The 18,508-nt window shown below is 34.3% G+C and overlaps 1 protein-coding gene across 3 annotated transcripts; it reads right to left on the bottom strand.

Annotated features, from left to right (window-relative positions):
• Positions 1–457: 457 nt before the first annotated feature.
• TERB1 (telomere repeat binding bouquet formation protein 1) lies at positions 458–18,394 on the bottom strand. 3 transcript variants are annotated; one of them, XM_063334629.1, is made up of 20 exons: positions 18,222–18,394; positions 17,155–17,265; positions 16,848–16,976; positions 16,245–16,376; positions 15,711–15,771; positions 15,502–15,617; positions 15,268–15,390; positions 14,577–14,729; positions 13,300–13,431; positions 11,760–11,885; positions 10,630–10,787; positions 9,308–9,669; positions 7,816–7,877; positions 6,702–6,794; positions 5,196–5,366; positions 4,632–4,709; positions 3,401–3,514; positions 2,884–2,996; positions 2,125–2,337; positions 458–1,564 (listed from the first exon to the last, which is right to left on the bottom strand). In XM_063334629.1, the coding sequence occupies exons 1-20, from the start codon at positions 18,253–18,255 to the stop codon at positions 1,535–1,537; spliced, it is 2,511 nt and encodes an 836-aa protein (XP_063190699.1). In that variant the 5' UTR covers positions 18,256–18,394; the 3' UTR covers positions 458–1,534. The 3 variants fall into 3 exon arrangements, with proteins under 3 accessions (XP_063190699.1, XP_063190697.1, XP_063190698.1); XM_063334627.1 differs by lacking the exon at positions 10,630–10,787 and having other exon boundaries at positions 11,833–11,885; XM_063334628.1 differs by lacking the exon at positions 10,630–10,787 and having other exon boundaries at positions 11,833–11,885; positions 15,268–15,387.
• Between the last annotated feature and the right edge of the window lie 114 nt (positions 18,395–18,508).

Raw genomic sequence — 18,508 nt, 5'->3', positions numbered from 1 at the left:
TCCAGATTGAAGCCATCACCCCTCCGTCCTACCACTACCTGCCCTTGTAGAAAGTCCCTCCCAGCTTTCCTGTAGGCCCCCTTCCGATACTGGAAAACTGCTATAAGGTCTCCCCCGCACCTTCTCTTCTAAAATACATGTAGGGCAGATTAACAGGAATTGCTAATACACCTTCGGTCACAAGGTGACAGAGCAGCTTGGCCAGACCAGCTTTTGAGCCCTTGGGACAACACTGCGGAGGGTGAAGAGACCAAACCCCCCCTGTTGTGAATACTGCTCCTCGGTAGTCCTTCGGGTCAGGGTCTGCAAACACATACGTTGATATTTAACTACGCTGCTTTGAATAGCTCCATTCAAAGACATCTGTTACAGATGCTTTAATATTTTAATAATATAAAAAAACCAAAGTGCAAGAGCTGAAAATATTAGAAGACCTATTTATTATACCATTGGCATCATCTTTACTGCAAGTCTTTCAGGTTTTGGTTATCTTGCTTGGTTTTACGCATTTAAGCTACATCATAGTGAAAGCCTAGTGCTAATTAGATAACTAAACTTTTTCCATAATAAATGAACTATCAATTAATTATTCCTTTATCAGAATAGATAAAAAGCACAAATGAAATACTGAAGCTACCACTGAAAAATCAAGTTACTAAGGCTTTCACTAAAGCTTTCTATAAAAACTGTGTAATTAGCAGAAACGGTGGTTCTGCTCACTTACTTGAATACACCCAAAAAAAGTCCAAGTGTAAGCAGAAGCCAGATTTCATCAGTGCCCACTTTCTGCTCAGTTCAGCACTGCGGTATTTTATGTAGGGCCAGAAATGTCACTCCAGTTGTTAGTAGCAGTCAAGAAATACTGAGCTGAACCACACGCTACATCTCCTACCCAGAACTTCTGACATTTCCACAAGCTTTCTATCTTTATTTCTATTTATTTACTGTACCAACATAAAATTACCTGCTATATATGCAGCAGTGTTTAACCATACATTTGGTACTTTCTGTCAGAGACACATTTTTCTGCACATACAACACATTAAACCCACAACAAAACGTTTTACCTGCTTTAAACATTTCACTGATTAAGAGGAAACAAATTCAGACACAACATTAACACTTGCCAGTTTCTGACATAAAATACTCATTTTAGCAATATAGCCTTTTCTTACAAATGGTATAAAGCAAACTATAAAAAGATTCAAACAGAAAGCCAAATTGCATGTTACATAAATCACATGTTCAAGAAGGTTAAATTAAAAAAAAACAAACATAAATTTTACTGATAAAAGATTTTGTTAGCTTTGTTAGCATTATGTAAAAAAAACCAACAACAAACCAACTTATCAAATTACATGTAATTTAAATTTACAAAGCTTAACAACTCTGTCAGTGAATGTTATCAGTGAAAAACATGAGTCCAAGCCAATCTAAATTCTCTCAGGGCTCTTATTGTTGTGACAATACCTCACTGTTAATAACTCTGTTCTTTAGCATTTTGCAACAAAATCCAAAACACTCTTGAAAGACGTTATTGATGATCTTTGGTTTTTTCTTGCCTCTATAAAACGGAGATAAAAAAGAGAATATCAAGGCAAAGTTGACACAAAACACTGCACAACTTTAGAATAAACGTTTCAGTAGACCAAGGCTTCTCACTAAACGATCCCACCACTATCCAAGGCGCAGCAGAAATGCCTGGAGAGCATCCCTGGGTAAGGGGTGCACGTACCCAGCATGGTGCAAATGGCCGGAGACTGTCACAAACCATCATCAGAAGAGACTGGACAGAGAAAATACCAACTTCCTAATAAACACAGCGATTCATTTCGAGTCCCTAACTGAAATTCTCTAGATCCTGTCTGGTGGCACTGGAAGGCTGAAAGGCTCTCCAATATTTTCCCAGTTCAATTCTCTCTCTCCAGGCACGAGCCCTGACTGAGCCATGTCAGAGACCGTTCTAACACTTGGCGTGCACAGCACGGAACCAACACAAAGCACAGGCCCACGGGCTGCAAGTTGTGACAGCCTGGCCTTGTTTTTTGCAAGTCAATTCAGGGTCAAGAGCTGAAAACTGAGCTGACAACATACATTAGTAGTAGAAAATTAAATTATGCTTACTTGCAACTGTAACCTGTAGTATTTCTTGGAAAGATCAACACTTGTCCGTCCTTTCTGAAATGGATAAGACCACAAAATTAAATTCCAGTGATTACCCATTTTTTTTACTCCATTCAAAAGACAGTTAATTTCTTCAGTCGTGAAATCTTTTCGGGTTCTTCTTCTCTTGGTTACAGTTCTTGTGCTTGTGTCCAGCGAACATATTTCATTGTTCTGAAAATATTTATTTTAATGTAATTAAAAGTTATGTCAATTTACATTCTATTTCACATTTGGAAGTAACGCATTATTACTGACAATACAATCTTAAGTAGTTCTGTAGAAATGATCACTTTGTCAAGGTAACAATGGTTCTTCAAGATTTCTTCACTGTTACCCTCTTACTGAAATACAGTATTTTTCCGTAACCATCACCTTAATTTCTGTCATGCCTACATAGCTGCTACCTTTGGTATGTATGTTTATTCCTTTAGGTTTCTGTTATTTCTACACTACGCAAATTTTCATCAGTGCAGGAAAAAACATACCTCCATACCCGTTATCCAGAAAGGACAGTCAGTTGGAAAAGGCTTAACTCATTTCAGGGCTAAATCAGTTGTGACTGGAGTAGAATCAACATAGAGGAGTATCTCTTTAATAAGGTTCACTTTGCTACTGACCTCCTGTTAAAGGCGACTTAAAAACAAATTACACAGTTCATAGTGATTTTATGTGGACATCTATAAATGTGAGTGTATGATTACGCTTTGCATAACTAACCTCATCTTTGTCAAGTGAATATATGCAATTTTCGTTTAAGCGCCGACATTGCTGGTTGCACATTTCTTTGATTCTCTGTCTCTTCAGGTTAGCATCTTGGGTTTTTTGGAAAGCTATGAAATTGTGAACAAGGCCACCTCTTAGTTACTTTAACTGAATTCTACTGTAAAACTGAATATAATGTTGTAAAGGAGCACTTCTCATGAACTTGAATATGTTATATTAGTAATATATAAATATATTATTAGTGCTATCTAATTTTCGTTAGATCTTTTCCTCATCATTGACATTAACACATAAGGATTATGTATGCATTGGAAGCAACTAGCAAATAATAGGAATTAACTCAAACATCACTAATACTATGATTGAAGGCACAAGAACACATCTATTTAAATTCTTAGCCATTTGTCTCCAATAGCAAGCACAGGTGCTTTTTCTCAGAGCCCTGACTAAAATGCAAAACTTGATCTTTAATTTATGCCTATTAAAGAATTAACTTTCCAGTAATACTCACACTTTTCATACGTAGGTATCAAATTATAGTCGTCAGTTAACCTAGTATTTTTACTATGTGCATCTCTATTTGAAGTATCAGATTTGTTTTTTCTAATTGGAGTCAAAAGAATACCTTAAAAAAAAACCCAAACAATAAAACATTATGCATCTTTCTTAAAAAAAAAAAAATAAACCCCAAACACAAAACACAGTTAATGTTTTAGGAATTAAAATTTAAGAGAGAACCATCTTTTGAGTCATACTACAATCTGGTCTTGTAAGAATGATTGGAAAATTCAGTTTACTTCAGAAAATGTTTACTTGCTAAAGGTAACATATTAGTGTAATGGGGTTTTGAGACGGAATAAAGTTTGGTGATTTTTTTTAAATTTTAGACAACCTCAATGGCTATCATCATAGACAAATTAATTTCTTAATCTGAAGGGGGAAAAGTTTTTTTTTAAATAATTTTAAAACATAAAATCAATCTACTACTTTTTCCAGAAATTAATTAAATAGAATAATGATGTAAACAAGGTTTTTCAAAATAGGAGACTAAAAATAAATTCCTGATGGGTGGGCTGGTTTTTTAAAAGAAAATATTTTTAAAAGTAATGTTTTAGAATTTAAGTATTGATTTATTAAGCTGCTTCAGCCTACTTTAAACAACACCTTGTAATACAGGACTGGTAAACAGATCTCCTGTACTTAATTTTTTGAGAGGTTATTTTCAGTTACTTGCTCTAGTATTGTTGTATACATTAAGGTTTACCATTTTAGCTGTTGAGCACACAGAGACCTGAATCCTTAGCAGAGCTCCAAACAAAATAGAAACAGGTAAATAGGGTAACAGCTGTAACTGTGTAATAGAGTGAAGCTGAATCCAGTCACGGGCAACTCTACTGTGTTCTGATCCTGAGCGTACCTCTCCATTTCAAAAACTAATGCCACAAAACTGAAAAATAGCAGATGGCACGGAAGTAACCCTGACGGAATTCAAAGAAGTATCTACAAAGCAAGTGCCAAATAACTTCATTGTGAACTAACATGCATAACACAATTTCATGATTACAGAATATGCATTTTCTGTCCTATTAATATACAGATTTTTCACAGAATCCACAGAAAAAGAAAAAAAACAAAACAAAAAAACATAATGCCCTATCCACAGCCTCCCATGGTAAAGTCTTGCAAAAGAATTACTTTGACAGTAAGGGCTTTTTGCATTGGTTTCCAAACCAAGCCCTTACTTTGGAAACTATCCTTTTTGCTCCTAAAAGTTATTTCTGTATGCCGTCTTTCTTTCTTCACTGGGGTCAGCAGTATTTCTGGAAAATATAAGATGGACACCAGTACAAATGCCAGTAAGTAATAACTTTAATTTTCAAAATGCCTCCTTTAAACAAGAAAAAAATATAGGATGCACTTCTAATTCATTAAGAATTATAAGCCTCTTACACACGTAAGTATATAATACTAGAATGAAATTACCTTGTTATGATGTCATACATCCATTCACACTTATTTCAGCTTGATATATTCCCTTCTATTAGTACATGACTAACTTTGGCAAACAGGACAGAGTCTCATCAAAGCCTACAACGAGGATATATCACTACTGCCAAGAAATACATAAGATCCTCAAAAGAAAAGGGGCTAGTTCTGATCTCACTTAGTACAATCCACTGGTAAATCAAATGAAATGAGTGAGTTTACAAGAGCAGGACAATAAGAATCAGACCAAAAAAAAGGTTCAGATTTTAAATATGAATTAAAACAATAGTTAAAACTACTAAAAAAAAAATCATAATTACTCTCATAAATTGCATATCTATTGTTGTTACAAACAGCTGATTTGCGAAGTTCCTTTTTATATCTTTCTTCAGCTTCCAGAATGACTTTATGACGGTCACACTGGTATGGACAACTTTGCAACATCTTGGTAAAGGTTTTACTGTTGAAGGACAGTCCTCCAGCTGTACAACCTGGGAAAAAAAGTAGGATATTGTAGAAACAGGAAACACAAATGCTACAGAAGGCAAAGTCCAGTGTTTTATTTTGCTCATTATGATCAACAGTTTGACCCCCGGTTTTCCATATACACATGTCAAAAGAGGTTACACTTTATGTATCTTGTTGAAAATACTTCTTGTTTTGTACTTGTTCTCTTAAAAAAAAAAAAAAAAAAAGTGTTTCCAATATGACCTATGGGACAAAGTTATGCTGCACTTCAACTCCAGAAGTACTAAATGAAGCATGGATCCTCTACAGAAGTAAAAGTATTAGTGGGATGGGAAGAAAGGGGCCTCAGTTCCCTTTGCACATTTATCCAGGGGCCAAAACATACAAGTAACTGTTACAACCCAGGGAAAGTCTTCGCTATACTTTGAGACTTTCCCTGTGTTCTAACAGTTATTTGTATTAACCTGAACAAATGGTAAATCTAACTTAGGTATGAATTTCCTCACAGGAAGCCTTCCTGTTCGTTTTTGAGGACATTCCTAGGGTAATTTATGGCTTAGTTATTCTTGGATGTTCTCACAGTTTAAGTCAGCTGAAGGAGAAGCTCTGCACTGTGAGGAATTATAAGAAGGGCACTGGTACATATCTGCAATATTCTAGCCTAAGATAAAGCAGTGTTAAAGCTCAGATTGAATTTAGTTGGAGAACTAAATGATGCCTAAACGATGCTCAAAGGTGGGTTATGGGCACGTTTTTTTCTTTCCCTTTTTTTTTTTAATAAAGAGACACAGGCTTAATTAGAAAATACACTTACAAATCCTGAGTACCAGCAGCATTCTTGTAACTTACTGATAGACCATATTCAGGAAGTAGAAGAGGGGATAACTGAGGGCTGCAGTCATGTATTTCTATAAAACTGCCTGCCTGTACTGAATAGCAGCAAGACAGAGAAAACAGAAGGGCTGCAGTATAGTTAGGAAGCTTAGCAGGGGAATACATGAGGGAACTGGGCAGGGCTACATTGTTTTCCTCCCTCATTCCAATCAGAGGAAGGAGGAAAACATCCACTCTTAAGTATTCTTTTAAGTAGTGTGTCATCTTTTAAGCTGTTGTATATTCTGTTTGTTAGGAAACCCACATTAAGATACATAAACTGAAATTGAAATATGTAAGCTTTATTTCAGTATTTATGTTTTATTTTAGGGGTGGAAAAAGGAAAGGAAGCAGTTAAGAATTACATAGTCGGTAATCAAATAGAACTGTTAAAATTTCTGTAACGTCAGTTCACTTACTGCATTGCTGACTTTTAAAGCTTCTTTTATGGACTCAGGAAAGAAAGACCTAAGGATAATATTTACCTATACACCTTAAATCTGCCATTTTATGGGATGCAGACGTAGCTGAAGTACTTTTTTCTTCCCTGGTTATATCTGAGTAGAATAAATGTTGATCTAAATTAGGAAGGAAAAAAATCCACTAAGAAAATGCAACCTATCCTTTGCGGTGGTAATCATGCATCAGCATACCTACATTCAATTGCATTTTCTATTTGCAGATTATTAAAGTTTAATTTACATAACAGTAGAAAATCCAAATGAAATTCCTGAAGTTAAATGGATCACATTTACATTTTTGTAAATCCAGAATAATTACATTTAAGTCAGTGCTTTTTCATCCCTCTCCCAAAGCGTATTACTTCAACTCGAACACAGCAAAATAACCCTGTAAACTTACATTGGTTAATTAAGCCCTATAAATTTTATTTCTATTTGGAATCAGCTGCTGAAAAATGTGATGTATCGGAATACTACTTATTCTCCATTTAAATAGGTATAACCTGGAGATCAGCTTGGTCACCTGTAAAGCTACCATTCTGTGAAATATGAATCTAATGAATAATTATAAATTTTATAAATTAACAGGAAACTAAATTATGAATAATGATTTGGTTGAACAGATCCCAATTCTGAAATAAATATATCAGACTAAGATGATCAAGTCAGATCTAAAAAACATTTATCTTAAGCACACATTCAACGTGTAGGAACAGATTCAGGCAGAAGTCACTCTCACAGGTAGGTTCTATCCCCAACCTTACAAGTACAGAATAAAAGCAGCATCCTTCCGCATTTTCTATTAATGGCCTTCATTGTTCAGTACGGATTGCATTCAGACTAAACTTAAAATATTTATCTGTGACACATTAATTTGAATCGTTAAAATCAATTAAAAAAGAGATAGATAAAATATGTATTAGAAGAAAAGCAGAATAAATATTCTCCTGGTAAATAATGTATACAATATAAAATTCCAAAACTATGCAAACAGTTAAAGGATATTACACATAATGCACTCTGTCATCTAATAATATATAACGTCTGATAAAAAGTAGTGATAGAAGTGCACAAAACTAGTTAAAATGTCATTAAGAAAAAAATTGTTTAAGAAAGGAATGTGTTTAACTCTTTGTACCTGATTTGCATGTCTGTTTCATATTTTTAACAATCTCTGCTGGTTGTTTAAATAAGTGTTCTCTGGGAAGATGAAAATGTGAACAAATTAAAAAAAAAGTAGTTGAACTTCACAACATACATTTACCTGTAAATTAATATACACATTCCAAAGGCAAAACAAAAAAACACATTAAATATATAAAACTCTAAAAAATTGATTCTTATTATCCCAAGTTACTGGGACTGGAGTATCCAGCATATAATTATGGTATTAGAAATCTGTTACCAGAAACCTGTGATCAGCATTCCTTGCAGTGCTGTTCCACATGTCTGTTCCAGCATTTGGAATGCAGTGCTTTGAAGGGATGCTGCTTTCCAGAGTCATTTGCAATTCTGGTTCACATAAAGATTACTTAGTGCACATAAAACTTTCACAAAGTCTTCAAAATACTGTAGCCTTTACCAGATGTAGCAATTGCTCTAAAAAGGTCATTGATTTTCTTCTTTTCTTACACTGATTAACTTTTATGAAACCAACATGCTCGTATGATATGGTGATTGTGCATTTTTCAATGTCATTGACAACCTCTGAATGCTGCAGGAGCAAGGACCATAATCCAGAGTTATCCTTGGGTAACACAAATACATATGCAAGGAGATACCTCCCCCCCCCAAAAAAAATTAATTTTTTTAATAGTTTGTGCTTCAGAGGTCAGAACAACAAATAAAGGTGTGTGAAATTATGCTGATCAATAGGAAAGGAAAATTTACCTGAATGTACCACGGAAAATATCCTAGGCTCTTGACAATTTCTGTGATAGTTGCAAAGTTACAATATAATGCAGGCAAGGAAACTGCATAGGAGCAGCATCCAGCCAGCCACACAACCACATAAAAAAAAATCACAATAAAAATGTAGAACTCAAAAAAAGTATTAAAAAAAAAAGAGAATTCATACTCTCTCATTGCCTGTCTTGCGGGATATTCCGGCTATAAATTGAAGACAATGCAGTCTGTGTTTATCCTTGCACATTGCCTATAATTAACTGTACGCACTCCAATTTCAAATTTTGCAGAGCGGTTCTGTAACTGCAATTTTCCTAGTAAGTGCATACTACAGCAGTCTTTGTGGTCTCATCCAAACCAATGGGTCAAATCTTTATCTACTGAGTCAGTGAGAATTTTGAGGCAAAAACTATGGATGCTTTTTCATCACTATGTTGAAGGTATTAGATCATGGCCTGTAACAGGCTCTGTACAATCTGTCAGAAGCCTGCCATTCAGAGAAAAAGATCAGAAGCTTTTATTACTACAATGTCTATGATCTTTGATCTGTGACGTCAAAAACACTTCCACAGAATATTCTCTTTGGTGAGCCACCGAAAGGCTACCTCTTTTCACTAGGAGAAAAAGGCATGGATAGTAACAGATAATTTCAAAAGCTGACATTCAATTTGGAAATTACTAAAGAAAAGCAACTTAGTATTTCTGATTAGGTGTAAGATACTTACCTTACTTGAAGAACAGACTGATTTTGTACACAAGTAGTTTTTTTGTTCATACTGTGACTTTGAAATACACTGTCTGTTCGCAGTTCATTGACTGAACATAGAATATTACTCTGTTCACTTTGTCTAGTAGAGGTATTCACTGGATTCACAGCATTCACGATTTCATTTTTCAGTGGAGAAGAATTTACAGATGGAGGAAGAACCTTATCATCTGACATAAAGGTCAACTGTGGACAATGTACTACTTTATGTGTTCTTTCTATGTAAGTTTTTGGATCAGCAGGATTCGCTTCATGGTATTTTGATGCTTCAATGTTGTCTTCTGAAGATCTGTCTACAAATACTCTTCCTTGCACGCTTTCCTGAATTGAAAAATACTAGTTAGCGACTATGTAAGTGCTATAAAAATATTAAATAAATTTAGTAACAAGATTAACTGGGATAGACCAGTCTAACTCTGAAGGCAAAGTAAATTCCAGGTAAGTTTCAAAAACCCCAGACTGAATTGAGAGCCAACAAGACAGCCGTGTTGCTGGAGGTGTTGAAGGGGTGGTTATTAAGTAATAGTTCCAGGCTGAAGCAATAGATTTGCTACTAATAGAATCATTTAGATTGGAAAAGACCTTTAAGATCATTGAGCCCAACTGTTAACCGCACTGCCAAGTCCACCACTAAACCACCTCCCTCAGCACCACATCTACATGTCTTTTAAATACCTACAGGGATGGTGACTCCACCACTTCCCTGGGAAGCCTGTTCCAATGTTTGATAACCCTTTACAAGGCACTTCTAGAAATTAAAAGATTTAATTAACTTACGATCCAGCTAAATAACTCAAAATTGCCGTTCCACACCCAGAGATACCAAGTAGCTATACAGCACAAGGAAAATATGAAACAACTTCTTTTCAGTTTATGTTCACATTCTCCATTATCATCTATCCTATCACAGCTGTACAATCATGTGCATTTCATGCATGCAAATAGTAAAATTATAGGTTCAAATGATCAGCAATTAAAAATAAATCCAACTCTTGTTTCTCCAACCTAGCTGATCTCAATTTTGTAGAAAATCTGTTTTTATAATAAACTAAAATGCTTCATAAAAATACAGATGCCTGCATTCTCTGATTGTCCCCCATACTTCTAACTTCAATGACTTACAGTAATGGTAAAAGTTGCAGGTTGTAGTTTCACATACATCCAATGTTCTCCCTACTTTTTGAGCTCATACTGAAATTATCTTAAGGGTTTACTTTCTATTTCTCTCTAAATTCTGGAAAGATTTGCTTAGTTTTATCCTACTTTGGTAAATAGGCCAACCTCATCATGTTCTTTTTCAATCAAGTTTATTCTGTGTAAAATTTCTTTTGCTTTCTTGCAGTAGTCTTGTAGACTTCTTTTTCTGACTTGTGTGTCCAACTCTTCTGCATTGTTCGTGTTTAATGAGTTACCATTTATTTTCAGGGACAATTGTTCAGCTTTATAAAATATAAAACAGTATTAATATTCCAAATTTTAATCAATGAACACCATGATAAGTATTTATTATATTTTAGTATGCTGAGGGACAGCCCCAATAATTTAATGCAAAATATAACCTCTGAATAATACTCGTTATATACTTAATTTAAATTTACACATTAAATGTTAACACACTTAAAAACTGCAGTTACAAGAGGTGAGCTTGCAATTATAGTTAGTATAAACTTTCTACACTATAATGCTGTGCTCTAAAAAATGACTTTGTGGACTTAATCCTAAATCTGTAGGTCCATTACCACTACAGGTCTCTGTTTTTTTAAAAAAACAACTCCATAATCACCACAACCCTCAATGTTAAACAAAACTCTTATGTTTTCAGTACAAAAATGTAGATATATGCTTTTTACTAATTAATAATTGCATAATACCTTCCATGCTTTAGAGATTAAAGGATGAGGTGTCTTTGTTTCATTAGTAGTATTATACAGTTAATTAAAAAAAACTTAAACAGGATACTTCAAAATACACTCTACTTAAAAAATACAGATAAAGATTTTTTAATATTGCAAAATAATTGTAGTCATGGTGATTTTGGCCTTGATTATTGATTCATTTAGTCTCCATATACAATGGTACTGAGGGAATAGAGTACCAATTGCATGTTAAATAACAGTGTTAATATTTTGCACATAATTTATAGATGGGAAAGCTTTTAAGAACTGTCCCTACATATATAGGTTTCACAAATGCATTATTGCAACATTGCTGGAATTTTTACTTTTCTTTTTTCTGCCCAAATGCCATAATCAGTCCACAGTGGCAAATACACAACTTTTCTGCAGAAAATAAACATCTCTTGGAGAACACAGAATTACAAAGCTGCTGAAGTTAAAATCACTTAGAAAATGAACAGAACTTAAAGGTGGAAATAATCTCTGTAATTTTTAAAGCAATAACAGCAAGCTTACTCATTTGTTTGCAGTTTTGCAGCACAAAAGTAGCAGCTTTAATTAGTTCTTCATCCTGAGACTCAGTTAATACCTGAATCATAAGTGGAAGACCATTGTTCTGGAGCAGTTCACACTGGTTTTCTTCTAAAGTAGGACATTGTAAAGGAAAACAGATTGGTTTCAGCCTCATACACACTTAATCTTACAGTAGTTTTAGAAACTAATGCTAGTAATTTTCAAGGAAATTCTGAAAAAGAGAATTTCATTATGGATGCAAGCATGCTGTAATGACCTACTACCCGGATTGTAGAAGCACTTTAGATCACACAGGGTGATTTGACCATAGCTCAAAGTTCTTGTAAGAAAACTGAAGGAGGCCTAAAACAGATTACATGACAGAGATCCAAACTAATTTAACTGTCACCTAAAATATTTGAATTGTGGCCTCTGTATTTCTTTTCCTCTGGTATATACTCCTAAAGCATATATGCTACATTCATGTAAGCCTTGAGATGCAGAAATATCAAAAGCTTAAAGTTCATACTTAGCAGAACTCTAATAAAATTAGTAGTTTAATCCTGGTCTAGCTAATCTGTTCCTCCTCATTAACTAAGTAATTAGCTAGATTTTTTTACTGTGATCTCATCTGCAGTATGTATTCATAAAACCAGCAACTTTCTAAAAATAGTTCTTTATTGTCCAAACTTGATAGAACAAAGGAATCGACGAAAGATGAAATTGGATTATTTTGTCAGTGTTGACGTTTTAAGAGAAACTTTTATTCTTTTGGTTTAATCCTATTTCTGTTTGAAAGACATTTTCCATTAAGCTTTGTTTCCATTAACCGATCATGAAAAACTGCCTTTTAAAATATCGGATTTATGACGTACTGAGCTAATTATTGAACTTGTTATTTAGACAATGATAATCAATCAGGATTTTTGAACATAATCCCTTTTTCTTGCGTTTCTGAACATACATGGAAAGAACACTAGTATAAATAAACGATTATCAGTATCTCACAACTTCCCGTTCTGTTTCTACCACAAAACTACCGACTACCACGAAATACCAACTTAAGTGTTATATTTTCACCAGATCTGCTTGGGAAAGCCCTGAGGAGCCTGGCAAAAACATTTTAGGGTTACCTACTGCTTATGTTACTTCAAAAACAATACTGTTCTATAGCTTTAAAAAAAATTAATAGCTTTGTAAACAGTGGACAGAAGCTGTATATATCAAGGGCCATTAAAATAGAGCTCATAAAGACTTATTTGGTATGTATGTATTGCAGTTTTCAGGTCTGGATGAATTTTACCCTGTGATACCTAAGCCCAGGTTCTTGCATCATAGTCTGCTTTTTCTAAGTTCTTAAAGATACTGTCTGCTAACAGATTTTAAAATTTAAAGGTGGAACATTATAGCAAACATTTTTAATGAATATTAATATTACATTATTTTACAGAACTATCCCTCCTGTTCCAGTCCTGATGAAATGACACCATTGAAGTAGCGTATGAGAATTTAGTAGAAACCGACAAAAAGAAAAAAATCTTACCACAAACTTCAGTACAGTGTCCAATTGTTAGAATAATACTAATTTTTTCTCCTGTATCCAGAGTGTCATTGGACAGCAGCTTCAGTAGCTCTGACACAGTGTGATACTTGGTCAACACTACACCCATGGCAGCTAATAAGTTAAAAATAATTTGAAGAAAAATAAACTAGATAGTAAGTATACAGGCATCATCGAAGTAGAAAATGCTGTTTTTCAAGGGAACTCTACACACCTCTAAAACCCTTGGGCCCACAGAGTCCTCCTCTTCTCTCTCTTTCATTTTAACACTTCAAATTACCACATTCCTCCTGGTGCAGTAATTCTGCCCACGCTGGTCCCCATATACAATGCTGCCCTATCTCCCAGATTGGGCTGTATAGAGATGTGGCAGAACATCTGATAAACAAGGGCTTTGCAATGAGCAAGTTTTGTAGACCTCTGCAGAGTTTCTCCACATCCTTTCTCAGCTCCAGAATTGAGCAAGAAAGAGTACAATAAGGTTTGACACATAGACTATCTGCCACAAAAAGAGCTAACAATGTTTCTGCTAGAGGGCAACCTCTTCCTAAAACTGGGAACACCACTGCTAGTACATACATGCTGACACCTAATCCTGTCACATACCAACTGCTTTCAAACTAGCCTCAAATCTAGTGCAGGTATATGGTTTTAAATATTTTTGAACCTCTGTTAGCAAGCACTTATGGCAGAAGTATCAAATATAATAATCATGGCCAACAACACAGATTCATCAGGCTCACAGGTTTCTCAAAATCTCAAACAGAAGACAGAAAGATCTCATTAGGATAGCACTATCCAGACAGTAAATGAGAGTAAAGATGTGTTATGCAGGCATACCACATTTGTCCAGCTCCACACCAGAGTTACTAAAGCCTCTTAAAGCTTACAAAGCTTATTAGCGTAGGCACAGGCCTACAGAAACACAGCTCTAACTCCTGGACCCAAGATGACTGCCACGCTCAGTTCTCGGCTTTACTTACACAAAACTAGCTCTAGGATCTCATTTTTATTTTCAGTATAGTTTAAATTTCACTATGTTTATTTTAGCAACAATGGGAAGGTAGTCCACCTCAGATGAACTGAAACACTCCCCATATACACATTTGAATTTTAAAAAGTCTGCTATATCAGCTGGGATGTATATAACTTAATTGCTTTTTAGCATCCATGCATACACTTTTCTACCAAAACTAGACTTTAAAAATTGCATTTTAAAATTACCATATATAAAAAATGGTAGCGATCTTTTCACTCACAATCATTAGCAATGCAGGCATCCAGAGTCTTTGTTACTACTACTGCAAGTTTTGTGCTTGAGTGACTCATACAGGAATCATGCATAAGCTTGATGAGAACTTTAGCTAATGTATCCAATCCTCCAACAGAAACAAAATATTTCTGCACATATGCTTAGGGAAAAAAAGAAAAAAACATGTCTTAAATAATACAAGCTGCAAATTGTTTGAGCATTTTATCAGTTAGGCTCATCACAATTTTTCTGTCCATGTATTAATCATTACATTTCCACCCATACAGCAGAAGCTGGATATATATTAATCTTCAGAAATGTAGTAATTGTCTTATAAAATCGTTACAGGAAACATGTGGCCCTAATACATGCATACAAATGGCAAACATTATATCCAAGTTCTAACCAAATCGTTGTTTTCAGAGATGTAATAATGACTTTTATCTGTAAAATACTGTTAATCAAAACAGCTTCCAAATTTTTTACTGAACTTACTAAATGTAGCCAGTTGGTGGCTGTTTGTGAACTTAAGCCCAATGCAGTGTAAATAAAGATGGTGGAACAGAGTTTTCAGAGAGAAAGTTGGAAAAACAGCAAATGCATTTGTAGAGATTGACAAAAAGAAATCGAATATTTAACTATCAAATTGAACTTACTTTTACAAAAGAAAAACTATTTAAAGCTTGAGCTGCACTTACAGTTATTTGCAACTGTGAGACCAACAAATGAACAAATAGGACGAACTATCTCAGGCTCTGTGCAACTTTCAAGCCACTCTTTGGCATATGGAAAAACTGAACAGCAAATGTTTTGATTATCTTCTGGAAAAATAAAAACAACCCCAAATCAAAATGTAATATGAAATTTCAGTTGAACAGTGAAAATGAAAACAAGCGTCACTTTTTTCACACAATTTTAAAAGCAACACTTACCATTCTGAGGGTTGTTAACGCAGGCACAGAGAGTACTACAGACCGAAGACCACAGCTGATAGCACTGATTGGCATTTTCATCTGACAGATTCATCTTGGATGCCGAAAGAGTTGTTCTGTTTAGAACAAAGCAAACAAGTCCCAAATAGTCAAGCAAACGTAAGTCCTAAATAGCCTATCATTTTTCTGTTTGAATTGCAACTGTTTACCTGAATAACTGTAGAAGAAGACCGATGCAGCCGGTATCTCTGACATAGGTTTGCCCACTTTCTAAAAAAGAACGCATGCAAGATTCCAAAGACACATGCAACTTGAGACAAAATCTTAATGTCAAGTTTAATTTACATATTTACATTCTATTTCCATTTCCTAAGCATGTTTAATTTACATATTTACATTCTATTTCCATTTCCTCCCCCAAAAGCAAATACAAAATCACACCAACACATTTGCAACAATGTTCCATTTCTTTCTATGTCTATTTTTTCTATACGTTGTCAGAAACTACTGGTTTGCATTATTTTTCTTTTTTAACTATAATTTCATTTTTAGAACTAAACCACTTTCTGCTACTTAAGGAAATCCAATGAACGATGACCTACTTAGCCAATTCAGGTTCAGTTACACGCAACCATTCATCTTTATAAACTAACTTTACCAATACATTACTTATTGAGTGTTCCAAGTTTCTGTACTGCAGATTGGCAAATAGAATACAGTGGTGGAAAAAAACTCCAACTTACTATTATTTGAAATCAGTACTAAGATGACATAAACAGACATTCTTTTCAAGTTCACACCAGAATCCTTATTAATTAAAAATAAAATGAGGTCTTCAAACAGTGCAGAAGTACACAAAGTTTGTTGACAATAAACTGAAACCAGAAGATAAAAAACATTAATTCCTAAAGCAAGCCATTCGTAATCCTAAATTATTTTTATAATACAGTAACTAGAGTCTCAGTTGTGTCCAATATGTGGTGAGCAGAGGCAAAACAGGACTAATTAACATGACTGAGGGCTTCCCCCTGTGGTCAGTTCTAAAGCAACCAGGACCTGGGCAAACTTTGGAACAACTGGAGAGTCACCACCTGCTGCTGAGGAACAGAAGTAGTACTGCTGTCTGGTATTATAAAGACATGCTGTCTACATCAATCCACAAGGTATTTCTCCAAATCTGGGGGTGGACAGTGAAACAATCGTACCTTTACTGCCCCTCACTAAAGCTGATAATCTAGTTAACTGATTTTTTTGAGAAAAAAAATAATGGAGACAAAGCACAAGCAGAAGTAATAACATGGGATCATAACTCACTCAGAAATACAAGTAATATTGCTTATTATTACCATTACTCTCTATTATAACTCCTAAGGTAAATAAAGCCGCTTCCTTTACTATGCAATGAACACTTGACTTTGCAAGATCATTTATAAACATCAAACCACCAATTTCTCGAAAATATTCGCTTGCTTCACCTATAACAGAAAAAAAGAAAAGGTAAACTTTTGTTTCTCTGTAAAATGAAAACCTTCCAAGATTTTATAACTTCAAGCCTTATATCCTTTAGATAATTTTTTTTATAGTGACAACCAGCTTCTTAACGTATATTGTGAACATAAAATTGTGTTGTTTCTAAGGAAAAATGCTTCTTACTGTTTTGTTGACAAATTGAGTAAATAGTGATCAAAGCCTCTTTCTGAGATACAGGGCAGTCCATCTGATATTTAAGGCATTCAAGCAGTAAGTTCAAATCTGTTTTCATATCTAAGAGCAAACACAAAAAACTTCATGTAAACTGTTATCTTTTCTTTATATTAATCTATTTAGTATTACAATAAACCTGCCAAAAATGTAGTATGTATATGTATTTTAAGGAAAAAACAAACAAACCAACCAGCAAGCAAAAATGGAGCTAACCAACTTCTATCCATCTACAAATAACAAACATGCTTAACCTAAAAATATTCCTCTCCATAGTTTCTTATTTGAGCATGATTTCCTTTGCTAAAGTAACAGTCCCCTTTTAATATTTCCGGCCTTTAATTACTAGTAACTGTTAGTAAATGTTTGTAAATTACCAAGTATTAAATTCACAATTGAAAGGTGCAATTTAAGTGAATAACACAGAACTATGAAAATATTCAGAGTGAAAATACAATTAAAACTCTACAGAGTGAATAGAGAAAAAATCCAACAAAGCAAAGCTTCCTATATAATATTTAGTTACTGAAGACTTAATTACTTACCACAGCAGCTAGAATCTTGAATCAGGTTGCTAGGTTAGTAAAAAAGCATTTTCTGGGCACCTACATACAACCCTAGGTAGGTAAACCACTTTGAAAATCTTGTTCTTAAGTCTCTTGGGTATAATAAAAATACATATTTCATAATTATTTGCAACAGTAACAGCAGATATTGTATATTTATACACTTGTAAAGTTTGGAGTTTCTTAAGTTAAAATACAATAAAACTGTGAGTAAATATTAGCAAAAAAAGGTGACACTGTGGTGTCATTTGAAAGTGTACTATTTGTACTATTTGGTATACTATTTGAAAGTTTTCATTAGATTTGCCCTTTAGTTACTCAATACAGAAACCAAAAATTTGGCAACAAGGAAAAAGAACATTTCCCCACCCCCATGACAGATCTATCACAGTCTACTAAAACTTTGTAAAATTGATGTAGATAATAAACGACAAATTACATTAGGAATCTTACCACACTGTTTTTTCTGCACCTTTTGAGTTTCCATTTTTGGTTGTATCCCTTTTCTTGTTCTACGACGGCAAATAAAAAGTGTTTTTCTGTTTAGATTAGCAGCATAATATATGTAGTATAAATTAAGTGTTTTTTCTTAAAATACACTCAAATTTTCTGGTTCTACACTATAATCTGACACACACGGAGTTTAATATGCTCTTGCATGGCAAAGATTTTCTTTGGAAGTACAGAATTTTATAGCAACACTGCATTTGTAACTACTGTTAGATAATTTTTAAATTGAA

The sequence above is a fragment of the Chroicocephalus ridibundus genome, chromosome 4 (genome assembly GCF_963924245.1).
Source record: "Chroicocephalus ridibundus chromosome 4, bChrRid1.1, whole genome shotgun sequence".
In the NCBI taxonomy this organism is placed as follows: Eukaryota; Metazoa; Chordata; class Aves; order Charadriiformes; family Laridae; genus Chroicocephalus; species Chroicocephalus ridibundus.
This window is presented reverse-complemented; position numbering and strand designations above follow the sequence as displayed.

Excerpts from the sequence above, each read along its gene's own strand:
- TERB1 (XM_063334629.1), bottom strand. The coding sequence starts at position 18,255 with ATGGAAACTCAAAAGGTGCAGAAAAAACAGTGTG. Across the intron at positions 16,377-16,847 it reads AGTTATAATAGAGAGTAATG|TTTATTGTCAACAAACTTTG; the intron begins GTAATAATAAGC and ends TTCTGGTTTCAG. Across the intron at positions 6,795-7,815 it reads GAAACAGACATGCAAATCAG|ATCAACATTTATTCTACTCA; the intron begins GTACAAAGAGTT and ends TTCCTAATTTAG.